Source organism: Canis aureus, chromosome 1 (genome assembly GCF_053574225.1).
Source record: "Canis aureus isolate CA01 chromosome 1, VMU_Caureus_v.1.0, whole genome shotgun sequence".
Lineage (NCBI taxonomy): Eukaryota > Metazoa > Chordata > Mammalia > Carnivora > Canidae > Canis > Canis aureus.
This window is the reverse complement of record NC_135611.1, coordinates 114971000-114984130: the sequence shown is the minus strand read 5'-3', so window position 1 is coordinate 114984130 and position 13131 is coordinate 114971000. Positions and strand designations below refer to the sequence as shown.

Below are 13131 nucleotides of genomic sequence, written 5' to 3'. Positions count from 1 at the left end.
TCCTAGCAGCCAGCAGCCCTCCTCCCCACCTGCGCCACCTGCTCCCCGCTCCCACTCCTGCCCCACCCCGCAGAGGCAGGAGGCCTGGGGCAGGGAACACAGTGGAAACTCTGGGTGGTGACAGCAGACCCAGAACCTGATCCACCGCCTCACTGTCCCCCAGGCCTCCCAGACTCTCCATCCTCCCACCACGCGAGGCACCCAGGTGGGGCACAGCTTGGGAGCCAGGGCCTCGGAGAGGGAGGCCGAGTACTTGTGTTTGGGGGGGCCCACAAGCACCCCCAGTTTACAGGGGAGCACACTGAGGCCCAGAGAGGGGCAGCCTCTCAGCCTACGCCACAGGGCAGGGAAGGGCCCCGAGTTGGGTGGGGCCAGGCATGGGCCAGGCCAGGGCATGGGGACTCCCAACCCAGGGCCCAGGGGCCTGAGATGTCCCAGGGTGATGGGCCCACCCCCCACATCAGGGTGTCCACTCTCTGGGCCCCACCTCTGGGGCGGGGATGGCAGCCCCTGGTCCTTCCCTGGGCTCCTCTTCGCGCCTGGAGATTTCTTCCCGCGTGGCCGCCCTGCAAGTCCCAGCTTGACTTGGGTGCTTGGCCCAGCGTTTGCCCGTGATCCCTTATGGCGCTGGTCGCTGGCCCATGTCTCAGCTGGGGCTCAGAGCTGCGCGCCCTGCTGCGTCCTTGTTCTCCTCTGTTCATCATCCTCCCATCAGTTCCGGAATGATATTTGCGGGAGCAGATTTTTCATTTCCAAGGAAGTAGTGAATGTGTTTGTTTCTCAATACGTCACTCCCCCCCCCCCCCGCCCCCGCCCCACCAGCTGTACTTCCCAGGGGAAATGTGCTCAATGCGCAGGGTGTTGCAGATTGTTGACCAGGGTTCTGGGCTTTGTTTTTTGTTTTTGTTTGTTTGTTTGTTTGTTTGTTTGAGATTTAATTATTTGAGTGAGTACAGAATGAGAAACACACAGAGAGAGAGCAGGATCGGGTGGGGGTGCACAGCAGGCTCCCCACTGAGCAGGGAGCCCAATGTGGGTTCCATCCCAGGGCCCCGGGATCCTGACTTGAGTTGAGGCCAGACGCCTACTCGCCTGAGCCACCAGGCGCCCCTGATGGGGAGATCTGCCGAGTGTGCAGACGTGAGCCACCGCCACCCCCATGGAGACTCCTGGCCCCCCAGACGAGCCTGCCCCCTCCGCTGCTTAGGAAGCCTGCCCCCTCCGCCACCCCTTGGCAGTTCATGGCCACAGGGTTCACTTGCCATGACCCTCAAGAGGAGGGGTGAGCAGACTGAGCGGCCCGCCCCCGGCCTCCTTCGGGAAGCTACTGGGGTCAATGCAAAGGAACTCACTGTACCCCCGTCCCTGTCCCAGTGTCCAGTGTCGTGGGCACTGAAGATCCCAGGCTCTGCCAGCGGCAGCTTGTTGGGGGCTCGGGCTTGTTTGTGGTTCCCGAGGAAGACCATGCAGGGGCTGCGTGGTTTTGTACAGGGCCATTCAAATGCGGGAAGGACACCTCTCTAGCCTATTTCTGTTTTTCTTTTCTTTTTTTTCTTTTTTTTGTTTTGTTTTTGTTGTTTTTTCTTTTTGAAAGAAAATTTGTTTATTCCTGAGAGACACAGAGAGAGGCAGAGACACAGGCAGAGGGAGAAGCAGGCTCCATGCAGGGAGCCCGATGCGGGACTCGATCCCAGGACCCCGGGATCACGCCCTGAGCCCAAGGCAGCCGCTCAACCACTGAGCCCCCCGGGGGTCCAGGCTGACTAGGTCTTAGGCCAGAATCCAGTGCAAGCCTCTCAGCTATTTATAGACAGTGCATTTCCCCCGGCGGGTCCCTGCAGATGGGAGGCAGTTTCTGTCGCCTTTGTCCCATTGATAAACTGAGCTCAGGGAACTCTCTTCCATATTCGAAGCTGCACCTGGGAGTTTACCATGGATTCAGGTCTAAGTGTTTCCACTTGTTCCAGCACATTCTTCCAAGTCACAGGAATAACGTATCCGTGCCTGAGCTGGAGACACCCTGACTTTCTCTTTCTCCTCATCTCTTTCCATCTTTCCTTTCTTTCCTCCCTCTCCCTATCTCCCTTTCCCTCAGACTGCTTGAGAGTCTCCTCCCTCTGCCTCTTCCCTCTCAAACTGTAAAGACGTTTTTAAAATAAATAAATAAATATCCCTTCTGAGCAGGGAATCCCATGGGCGATCAATCCCAGGACGCAGGGATCATGACCTGAGCCAAAGGCCACCACCGACTGAGCCACCCAGGCGCCTCAGTAAAATCTTTTAAAAATCTTTTTTATTTTATTTTTTTAAATCTTTTTTATTATGTTAAAGCATACAAATATAAAATTACCATGTTAATTGTGTGTTTCTTTTTTTAAAAAAGACTGTATTTGTTTGAGAGAGATGGAGCCAGAGCAGAAGCAGGGGACGGGGTAGAGGGAGAGGGCTAGGGAGAAGGAGGGGGACAAGGTGACTCCCTGCTGAGCGGGGCTCCATCCCGGGGGCCCTGAGATCATGACCTGAGCTGAAGTCAGACACTTAACCGGCTGAGCTGCCCCGTGTTACTTGTTTTTTAAGTGTACAGTTGAGTGACACAAGTACATTCACGTCGTTGTGCGGCCACTGATTCCTCACTCCCACAGCCCCTGGCCCCCAGCCTTTACTCTCTGTCTCTATCAATTTTTTTAAAAGATTTATTTATTTATTTATTCATGATAGACATAGAGAGAGAGACTTAGGCAGAGGGCGAAGCAGGCTCCATGCCAGGAGCCCAACGCGGGACTCGATCCCGGGTCTCCAGGATCTCGCCCTGGGCCAAAGGCAGGCGCTAAACCGCTGAGCCACCCAGGGATTCCCTATCTCCATGAATTTTTAAAAAGATTTAGTTATTTATTTGAGAGAGAGAGAGATTGAGGGAGAGTATGAGCATGGGGAGGGTCAGAGGGAGAAGCAGGCTCCCCGCTGAGCCAGGACCCCTCTGATGTTTGGAAGCTTAACTGGCTGAGCCACCCGGGCACCCCTGTCTCTATGAATTTACTACCCCAGGGACCAGGTAGGAATGCAGTCACATTGTTTGCCTTTCTGTGACAGACGAGTATTATTATACACACAAAAGTTAAAGAAATACAGGTGTAAATACATGCGTGTATGTTGAAGGATGCCCCATGTGCCACCCCAAAATATGCCCCGTTAGTGTAAGGATTATTTTGAACTAATAGCACTTGCAAAATAAAAGAGGCAAGAAGGCCACTTAAAGTCCTATTTGCTTCCTGAGAACAGGGGAGAAAATGTCCCCTGTGCCAGACACTAACCCTGGGCCAGTAGGAGAGTCACATTCTCCACCCCAGTTGAGACCTAGAGAATTCTATACAAACAGGCCTTGTAAAAGTAATTCCTCTCTGCCTTTACCCACCCCACAAATTAGGGACTTCTCCGCAATTACCACTGTTGTTAGCTTAATATAAAAGCACGAGACTTTAGGGTCACCTGGGTGGCTCAGTGATTGAGCTCAGGTCATGATCCCAGGGTCCTGCTGTCAAGTTCCACATCGGGGTCCCCGCAGGGAGCCTGCTTCTCCCTCTGCCTGTGTCTCTGCCCCTCTCTGTGTCTCTCATGAATAAATAAATCAAATATTTAAAAATAAAAAAGCATGAGGGTTTAGCAATTTCTTAGAGGCTTTGTTTCCTGAGGAGGCCTCAGGTGGCCGGTGACATAAGTGCAGGTGCCTTTCTCCTGTGGACCTGCTGGATACATCAGTTCGCTTCTTGGGCGCTGCTGAGAAACCCTGGGAGGGCAGAGGCACAGGGTCGGGCCCCCCTCCAGGTGCAGACCCATGTCAGGATTCCCACATCCCTCCCCCGCCCCGGGTCCCCTGAGGAGGCACCCCAGGGGACTCTGCCCCAGTCTTGGTTCCTAAGGCTTGTGCCTTTCCCTACAACAGAAACTCCTAGGGATGGCTGTTTGCGAGCTCCCAGGGGATGTGCCAAGGCAAAAGATGTGCCAGGGAGAGCTTCCTGTGTCAGAGGAGAAGGAAGCGTTCACAGTGCTGGGGTGGGACAGCCCCACCAGCTGGCACGGACTCCCACAGGCTGATGGGGGACAGGGAGCGTCATGCGGAATGACACCGTGAGTAATCCCAAAGCCCTCCGTCCCTACTGATCTGTCATCTTACCCTGTCGGGGATGCTATGACCAAAGTACCACCAACCGGAGGGCTTAGAAAAACCACAAATTTATTTCTCATGCTTCTGGAAGCCTGCAGTCAACGCCGGCATATGCGGTGTCCAGTGAGAACCCGATTCCTGGTTCATAGATGGCCTTTTTTTTATTTTAAAGATTTTTATTTAAAAAAAAGATTTTTATTTATTTATTCATGAGAGACAGAAAGAGAGAGAGAGAGAGAGGCAGAGACACAGACAGAGGGAGAAGCAGGCTCCATACAGGGAGCCCGACCTGGGACTCGATCCCGGGACTCCAGGGTCATGCCCTGTGCTGAAGGTGGCGCTAAACTGCTGAGCCACCCAGGGATCCCCCATAGATGGCCTTCTTGTCCTGTGTCCTCACATGGCTGAAGGGGATGAAGTTTTGGAATATGGGTGAGGTTTAGTGGGGTGAGGTCCGGAGCCAACGACCAAGAAAGAATTCTTGAGACATTTTGGTGCAAAATGGTGGTTTTATTAAAGCCCGGGGGACAGGACCCGTGGGCAGGAAGAGCTGCTGCCCGGGGCCTGGGAGGGGTGGCTGATTATGTACCCGGGAGTCGGGAAGGGTTTGAGGATAGTGCACTCTCAGGAATTTCGGGAGCAAGGTCTCCAGCACCTTGAGGGGGTAGCTATTGTTGGGAAAAGGGCACTTATTACCGTCTAATAAAGCCTGAGTCATCAGACCCTTCAGATGTATGTTGGTGGGCCATGTGCTTGGGGGATGATTGCCAACATATATCTTGGGGATTTAGAGATAAAGGAAATTTCTAAAGGAATTTGTATATGTGAAAGTAGACTCACAGGATCCTGGGGGTTGGGCTTAGGTTGCTTTTTGCCCTTAGCAAAGTATGAAGATAGAGGCAGTTGAGTCCGCGGAGGAATGTTCCTTTGCCTGTTTCAAGGACTTGTCAATGTGCCACCCTGGGCTCATGCTTTGTCCTCAGCTAGTCCTTTGTTCCTCCATCAAAGGGGCAAAAGAGCTCCCTGGGGTCCTGGTATAAGAGCACCAGCCCCACTCATGGGGGCTGGGCCTTCATGACCTCATCACCTCTGAAGGCCCCACCTCCAAATACCATCCCACTGGGGATGAGGCTTCACCCTAGGAATCTGGGGGGACACAGTCTATAGCAGATGTGAATGATGAAATGATAAAGTTTAGTGAAGATTGTGACATTTGCATCATTTCCCAGCACTTCCCACAAAACGCTGACTAATGACAAAGAACAAATGGGTGATTTCATGGTGGGCCAGGCTGGGAAGTACCACTAGTGACGTGATCTAAGTTAATCCACCCACCACAGGATACGAGGAGGTGGTGGGCACCTTGATGGGATGCACACGGTGTCCCTTCTGTGGGTCCTCTGCCCAAAGCTTGTAACCTGACTCTAGTGATGGGGATACCTCGACCTCCAATCTTCCCAGGTGTCCTGGTCTTCAAGACAAAGGAAGACTAGGGAGTCATTCCACACTGAAGGTAACAGAGGCCTGACTCCAACATCAACACCAGGTTCTGAATTTCTCACCCACTCCCACCCAGGTGCAGAGGACCACCCTCTTCTGAGCACCCTTGTCACCAGCTCTGATGCCACAGTGGGACAGCAGCCCTCAGCCCACTACTGTCGCCCCAGAACCCTCCCCCACCGGGGCACCACGTGAGCAGCCCACCTGATGGCTGTAGGACCCAGTCCCTCAGGGGTGGAGAGAAGGAAGGAAGGGAGGGAGGTGGGGAAGCAGGAAGGAGTCAGGAGGGAGGCAAGGGGGGAGGAAGGAAGGAAAGAGGAAAGATGGAAAGAGGAGGAGAAAGAAGAAGTCAGGGTATCTCCAGCTCAGGCACGGATACGTTATTCCTGTGACTTGGAAGAATGTGCTGGAACAAGTGGAAACACTTAGACCTGAATCCATGGTAAACTCCCAGGTGCAGCTTCGAATATGGAAGAGAGTTCCCTGAGCTCAGTTTATCAATGGGACAAAGGCGACAGAAACTGCCTCCCATCTGCAGGGACCCGCCGGGGGAAATGCACTGTCTATAAATAGCTGAGAGGCTTGCACTGGATTCTGGCCTAAGACCTAGTCAGCCTGGACCCCCGGGGGGCTCAGTGGTTGAGCGGCTGCCTTGGGCTCAGGGCGTGATCCCGGGGTCCTGGGATCGAGTCCCGCATCGGGCTCCCTGCATGGAGCCTGCTTCTCCCTCTGCCTGTGTCTCTGCCTCTCTCTGTGTCTCTCAGGAATAAACAAATTTTCTTTCAAAAAGAAAAAACAACAAAAACAAAACAAAAAAAAGAAAAAAAAGAAAAGAAAAACAGAAATAGGCTAGAGAGGTGTCCTTCCCGCATTTGAATGGCCCTGTACAAAACCACGCAGCCCCTGCATGGTCTTCCTCGGGAACCACAAACAAGCCCGAGCCCCCAACAAGCTGCCGCTGGCAGAGCCTGGGATCTTCAGTGCCCACGACACTGGACACTGGGACAGGGACGGGGGTACAGTGAGTTCCTTTGCATTGACCCCAGTAGCTTCCCGAAGGAGGCCGGGGGCGGGCCGCTCAGTCTGCTCACCCCTCCTCTTGAGGGTCATGGCAAGTGAACCCTGTGGCCATGAACTGCCAAGGGGTGGCGGAGGGGGCAGGCTTCCTAAGCAGCGGAGGGGGCAGGCTCGTCTGGGGGGCCAGGAGTCTCCATGGGGGTGGCGGTGGCTCACGTCTGCACACTCGGCAGATCTCCCCATCAGGGGCGCCTGGTGGCTCAGGCGAGTAGGCGTCTGGCCTCAACTCAAGTCAGGATCCCGGGGCCCTGGGATGGAACCCACATTGGGCTCCCTGCTCAGTGGGGAGCCTGCTGTGCACCCCCACCCGATCCTGCTCTCTCTCTGTGTGTTTCTCATTCTGTACTCACTCAAATAATTAAATCTCAAACAAACAAACAAACAAACAAACAAAAACAAAAAACAAAGCCCAGAACCCTGGTCAACAATCTGCAACACCCTGCGCATTGAGCACATTTCCCCTGGGAAGTACAGCTGGTGGGGCGGGGGCGGGGGGGGGGGGGAGTGACGTATTGAGAAACAAACACATTCACTACTTCCTTGGAAATGAAAAATCTGCTCCCGCAAATATCATTCCGGAACTGATGGGAGGATGATGAACAGAGGAGAACAAGGACGCAGCAGGGCGCGCAGCTCTGAGCCCCAGCTGAGACATGGGCCAGCGACCAGCGCCATAAGGGATCACGGGCAAACGCTGGGCCAAGCACCCAAGTCAAGCTGGGACTTGCAGGGCGGCCACGCGGGAAGAAATCTCCAGGCGCGAAGAGGAGCCCAGGGAAGGACCAGGGGCTGCCATCCCCGCCCCAGAGGTGGGGCCCAGAGAGTGGACACCCTGATGTGGGGGGTGGGCCCATCACCCTGGGACATCTCAGGCCCCTGGGCCCTGGGTTGGGAGTCCCCATGCCCTGGCCTGGCCCATGCCTGGCCCCACCCAACTCGGGGCCCTTCCCTGCCCTGTGGCGTAGGCTGAGAGGCTGCCCCTCTCTGGGCCTCAGTGTGCTCCCCTGTAAACTGGGGGTGCTTGTGGGCCCCCCCAAACACAAGTACTCGGCCTCCCTCTCCGAGGCCCTGGCTCCCAAGCTGTGCCCCACCTGGGTGCCTCGCGTGGTGGGAGGATGGAGAGTCTGGGAGGCCTGGGGGACAGTGAGGCGGTGGATCAGGTTCTGGGTCTGCTGTCACCACCCAGAGTTTCCACTGTGTTCCCTGCCCCAGGCCTCCTGCCTCTGCGGGGTGGGGCAGGAGTGGGAGCGGGGAGCAGGTGGCGCAGGTGGGGAGGAGGGCTGCTGGCTGCTAGGAGGGGTTTCTGCTCAGCTGCCCCACCTGCCTCTTCCCTGCCTTCCAGACCCATCTGCCAGCTCCTCCCTCTGACCCCACCCTTCCTATCCTGGAGCGCTCCTGTGGGGCTCGGGCTGTGGGGCTGGCAGTGGGCTGGGGTGGAGGGTCCCAGGCTGCTGTCATCCTCCTGGGTCTGGGTGTGGGCGGCCTAGGACAGCTGTCCCCTGCCGTCCCTGCCCCTGGGAGCTGGCTGGCTGGGAGGGTGCGGGCAGCCCTGGGAGGTGGAACAGGACAGAGCTCGGGAGTCTGGAGGGAGGGACAGACAGGGACACCTGGGGGAGGCAGTGGGAGCCAGAGGCACGGCCGGGGCTGGGGCCCAGCGCACCCTTGGGGACTGAGGCACAAGACAGACACTGCCCGGGCCGAGGGAAGGCAGGGCCACAGGGACTGCGGAGGCCGGGCCAGGGCCTCTGGGCATCAGCCTCCCCCTCTGAGCCCGGCTCCTTGTGTGCGGAATGGGGGCGCCGATGCCCCTGAGGCCGGGCTGAGCGCAGGGGTCCCGAGTGCGCAGGCGCGCCCCGACGCTGGGCAGTGGCCCCAGTTGGCAAGTCTGACTCCTTCTTTGGACCACGTTCCGGGAGCACTTCCTGGGTGCGGGCCTCTGCTCTGGACCCCCGGGCCCCAGGCGCCCCTCAGGCGAAGCCCCGGCCCCTGGGAGCCCCTGTCCTGTGGCTGTCGGTGCGGGGTCAGGATTGGGGGGGGCTGAGGCGGCCTGTCGGGGTGCAGCCCAGCCCTGGGCGGGAGGTCCAGCCTGGGAGGGGGCCCGCGCTTCCAGCCCCCGGCGCGGCCCCTCGGGCCAAGTCTCCCCAGATAAAATGGGCAAAATACTCTCTTCGGGCTGCCAAGCTGCAGGAAGGGGGCTGCCTGGACGGGGGCTCCCCGGGTCCCCTCTGGCCCTGGTGGTTCCCTGGGATCTGTCATTAGGACCATTAGCTCAAAGGAGCAGGGAGTGAGGGGAATCCTGGTCTCCAGAGATGGGGTGCTGGGCCAGGTGGCCCCAGGGCCAGGGTCTGTGCCAGGTGTGGGTGGTGGGCGTGGAAAGGGGGGGGATGAGTCAGCCAGGCCTGCCACACCCCGCCTCATATGAGGTCCCAGCAGCCATCCCCAGCAGCGCCACTGCCTGCCCCCGCAGCCCAGCCATGGCAGGGAGCTCTGTGAGTGCCCCGGGGCCGGGGGCTTGGGGGGCTGGGGGGGCTTGGACCCAAGGCCCCACCGGACTAGGGCAGGGGCTGGGCCCGCCTGAGGTGGCCTGTTGGGAAGGAGAAAGCGGGTGCCAGGGGTGCTTGAAGAGCCTGGGCTGTGGCTCTTGGGTTGACCCAGCCCGTCCCAGGGCTCCCAGTGCCCCTGGAGGCTCCCTCGGGGTCTCCCTGTCTCCACTGATCCGTGTCTCTCTCCACCTCTGCCGCTGCCTCTGCCTCTCCCCTTTCTCTCTGGGGCCTTTCTTCTCCCTGATTGTGCTGATCGGGGTCCTGGTCGCTTGCTCCCTGGGGTGACCCCTGTGCGTCTCTCCCCTGCACCCCTGCTCCCCTCGGACTCCCCGCCGCTGCTCCTGCAGAACGTGCCCCACAAGACCTCGCTGCCCGAGGGCATCCGAGTCGGCACTGTGATGAGGATTCGGGGTGTGGTCCCGAACAAGGCTGGCAGGTGAGAGCCGGGGCCCAGCAGGGACCCAGCAGTCCGGGTGGGAGTTGTCCAGGCTCAGCTCACCCCGACACTTCCAGCCCAGACCCGAGGATGCCAGGGCCACCTTTGTCCCCCAGGGGCTTGGAATCCCCAGACCTCGGCTGACTTTCTGGAATCTCAGGTCTTCACTCTGTGTCCCATGGCTGTGTACAGGCTGGGGTGCCCGTGTGTCCCTAGGAAACTGGGGCTCCAGGGCAATCTCAGGGTTCCTGCCTGTAGTCCTCCGCCTCCCAGCCGGAATCCCCAGGAACTCTGCAAATATGTCCTGTGATGGGGGGGGGGGGGTGCCTGGGGCATCTGGGAAACCCACGCAGTCAGCCCTGAGACATCGGGGTCGGCTACAGTAGGAGTTTGGGGAAACCAGGAATGATGGGGTCCATGGTATTGTTCCCAGCCTTGTAGGAAAGGGGATAGTGTAGGAATGGGGAGCACCCTGGCCATTGGCACCATGACTCACGGCAACTCTCAGAGGCTTTGGAAATCGAGGGGGACCCAGGCCATTGCACGGTGACCCTCGTGTGGTGGATGTGTCCACCTAGAAGTTTCTGGGTCCCCCGGAATCTGGGTTCCTGGCCGCAGTCTACAGCCCTCCCTGTGGTGTGCGCCGTTCCCGGTCTCTATATTGGTCCGTGCTCTGGTAAAGGGGAGCCAGGCCCGAGGCCCCTGAGGTCCTTCCGCACCCCCTTCCCCCCACCACCCACCAGGTTCTACGTGAACCTGCTGTGCGGCGAGGCCCCGGGGAGCGAGGCTGCGCTGCATTTCAATCCCCGCCTGGATGAGTCCACCGTGGTCTTCAACACCCTGGAGCAGGGCGCCTGGGGCCGCGAGGAGCGAGGCACGGGCATCCCCTTCCAGCGCGGGCAGCCCTTCGACGTGCTCCTCATCGCCACGGACGAAGGCTTCAAGGTGCGTCCCTGCTCCCCCAGGCGGCCCCCCCACCCCGAGACCCAGGCCCCGCCCGCAGGGAAGCCGGGGCGGCTGCCGGCGGAGGTGGGAGCGCAGCCAGCAGGGCGGGGTGGGGGTGGGGGTGGGGGTGGGCCCCCCTCCCCTCCGCTCCCCTCCCCCTCCCCTCCCCTCCCCTCTCCTCTCCCCTCCCCTTCCCCCTCCCCTCCCCTCCCCCAGCGCATCCGCACTGGTGTCAGAGGGCAGGGGCGTGGCAGGGCACGGAGCCGCGAGCGAGGCCCGGTGCCCAGGGCGGGGGTCCCCCAGCGGGGCAGGGCGCAGGGCGGGGGGCGACGAGCCCGAGGAGCCCGGCGGGGGGCGGGTCACGGCCCGGCCCTGCAGCGCGGCCCCTCGCCCCGCAGGCGGTGGTCGGCGACTCCCAGTACCACCACTTCCGCTACCGGATCCCGCCGGCGCGCGTGCGCCTCCTGGAGGTGGGCGGGGACCTGCAGCTCGAGTCCGTGAGCGTCTTCTGAGCCCGCGGCCGGCGCCGGGCGCCCCGCAGCGCAAATAAAGCCTCCGCGCGTGTGCGCCTGGTCTGCGTGTGTGTCCCCTGCGCGTCCACGCGGACAGCGGGCTCGAGGGGCGAAGGCCGCCGGGTCACCGCTGGCTCCGCGGCCGAGGCGCCACGCGAGCCCCGCTCTGGGCCGACGGCGGGGCCGGGAGGCGTCGGGAGTCGCGATCCGGGCGGGCGTGTGGGGCGCGTCTTCCCGGGCGGGAGTGCGGGGGCCGCCCCGGGGGCTGGAGCGCGCTCAGGCCGGCCCAACGGGGCACGATGCCCGCTCGCCGGGCCCCCGCGACCCCAGCGGACGGAGACGGGTGCTGCGCCCCGACGGGCCCCGGCGCCTGCCTCCCCGCCAGCTGTGCGCCCGCTGCCCCTCGGGTGCCGGCCGGCGGCTGGCGCGGGGTGGGGGCCGCGGGGGCGCCGCGGGGCAGACGCGCACGGAGCCGCCTCTCCCGCCGAGCCGAGGAGACACGGCATCAGGCCCCGGGCCCCGCCGCGGTCCCCGCCCCTTCGCACCCTCCTTCCTTCTGGGCGCCTGGGCGGCCGGGCCCTGGCTCTGCCCGAGCGCCCTCGGGGGCGGGTGGGGGCCCCGCGCAGACGCCGTCACCCCCGGCAGGCGGCGGCTCCGATCGGAGGCGGCGGCTGGGTCCCCGCCCGCACTGGCCGCGTGCCCCGCTGTGGATGGAGCCAACCCGGGTGCGGGCGGCGCCGGGTGCCTTCCCTCTCAGGGCGGTGGCCTGGGGTCCGCGCGGGCCCGTCGGGAGCCACGTCCCGGAAGACGCTCTGGCCCGGAGCCCGCCCGGCAGCCGGACCTCCCATCCCCGGGCCGCCCGGGCGGAGCCGTCTGCAACCACCGGCGCCCTAGGTCCTGACCGCGCCCGACCTCACATGAAGCGGAGCGAGCGTAGGATCGGAGTCTTTTCAGGATCCCGCTTCTGCCCCTGGAGATCCTTTAGGGAAAAGCACCCCTTCCCGGAGCCCTTGAGACAGTGTCTCTGGGTGGGCCCTGCAAGGAAGGGATCCCTCTCGCCGGGTGGACCAGAGAAAGTCTGAATTCCCTCATGGAACTAGGGAGGTCATTGTTGAATGACTTAGTGTTTATTTTTATTTGCCCGTTCAAGTACTTGTAATCAACTACAAATTTTATAGATATGACACATTCCTAGGGAACAAATTTCAGAAGTAATTGATGGAAAGGAAGAGCATTTATTGGCACAACTGGTAAAGGTAGTTGGGGTTTTTAGATTAGACCGTAGTGATCCATCCCAGCTAATTTTATCTATCTATCCTCTATCTATCAAATATTTTATTTATTTATTTATTTATTTATTTATTTATTTATTTATTTATTTGAGAGAGAGAGCAAGCAACCATGAGAGGTGGGGGGAGGGACAGAGGGAGAGGGAGAGGCAGGGTCCTAGCTGAGCGGAGCCGAGCTCACCACTTGATCCCAGGACCCTGAGATCATGACTTGAGCCGAAGGCAGATGCTTAAGGGCCTGAGCCACCCAGGCGCTCCCCTGTTAATTTTTATTATTATTATTTTTTATTTTATGAAACTTCAACATTTTAAGTAGGCTCCACGCCCAGTTTGGAGCCCGATGCTGGGTTGAACTGAGAAACCTGAGGTCAAGGCCTGAAACTCAGATCCAAAATCAGATGCTTAACCAACTGAGCCACCCAGGCACCCCTGTTAATTTCTTGATTTTCTTTTTTTTTTTTTTTTAAGCTTTTATTTATTTTTTCATGAGACACAGAGAGAGAGAGGCAGAGACAGAAGCAGGCTCCCTGCAGGGAGCCCAACGTGGACCTTCCGGGGTCTCCAGGATCAGGCCCCAGCCAAAGGCGGCGCTAAACCGCTGAGCCACCCGGGCTGCCCAGTTTCTTGATTTTCACCTTTGTCTTGCAGCAGACAAGCAGAATGTTTT

The 13131-nt window shown here is 59.6% G+C and overlaps 1 protein-coding gene across 1 annotated transcript; it reads left to right on the top strand.

Annotated features, from left to right (window-relative positions):
* Positions 1–9077: 9077 nt before the first annotated feature.
* On the top strand, positions 9078–11229 carry LGALS7B (galectin 7B). Its single transcript, XM_077852809.1, has 4 exons — positions 9078–9228; positions 9630–9718; positions 10462–10663; positions 11062–11229. The coding sequence occupies exons 1-4, from the start codon at positions 9124–9126 to the stop codon at positions 11173–11175; spliced, it is 510 nt and encodes a 169-aa protein (XP_077708935.1). The 5' UTR covers positions 9078–9123; the 3' UTR covers positions 11176–11229.
* Positions 11230–13131: the final 1902 nt, after the last annotated feature.

What these genes read in the sequence shown, in the direction of transcription:
- LGALS7B (XM_077852809.1), top strand. Translation starts at nt 9,124, where the DNA reads ATGAGTCAGCCAGGCCTGCCACACCCCGCCTCATATGAGGTCCCAGCA. An exon ending in GTCCCGAACAAGGCTGGCAG is followed by an intron (nt 9,719 to 10,461) that starts GTGAGAGCCGGG and finishes ACCACCCACCAG; the next exon opens with GTTCTACGTGAACCTGCTGT. An exon ending in CCACGGACGAAGGCTTCAAG is followed by an intron (nt 10,664 to 11,061) that starts GTGCGTCCCTGC and finishes CTCGCCCCGCAG; the next exon opens with GCGGTGGTCGGCGACTCCCA.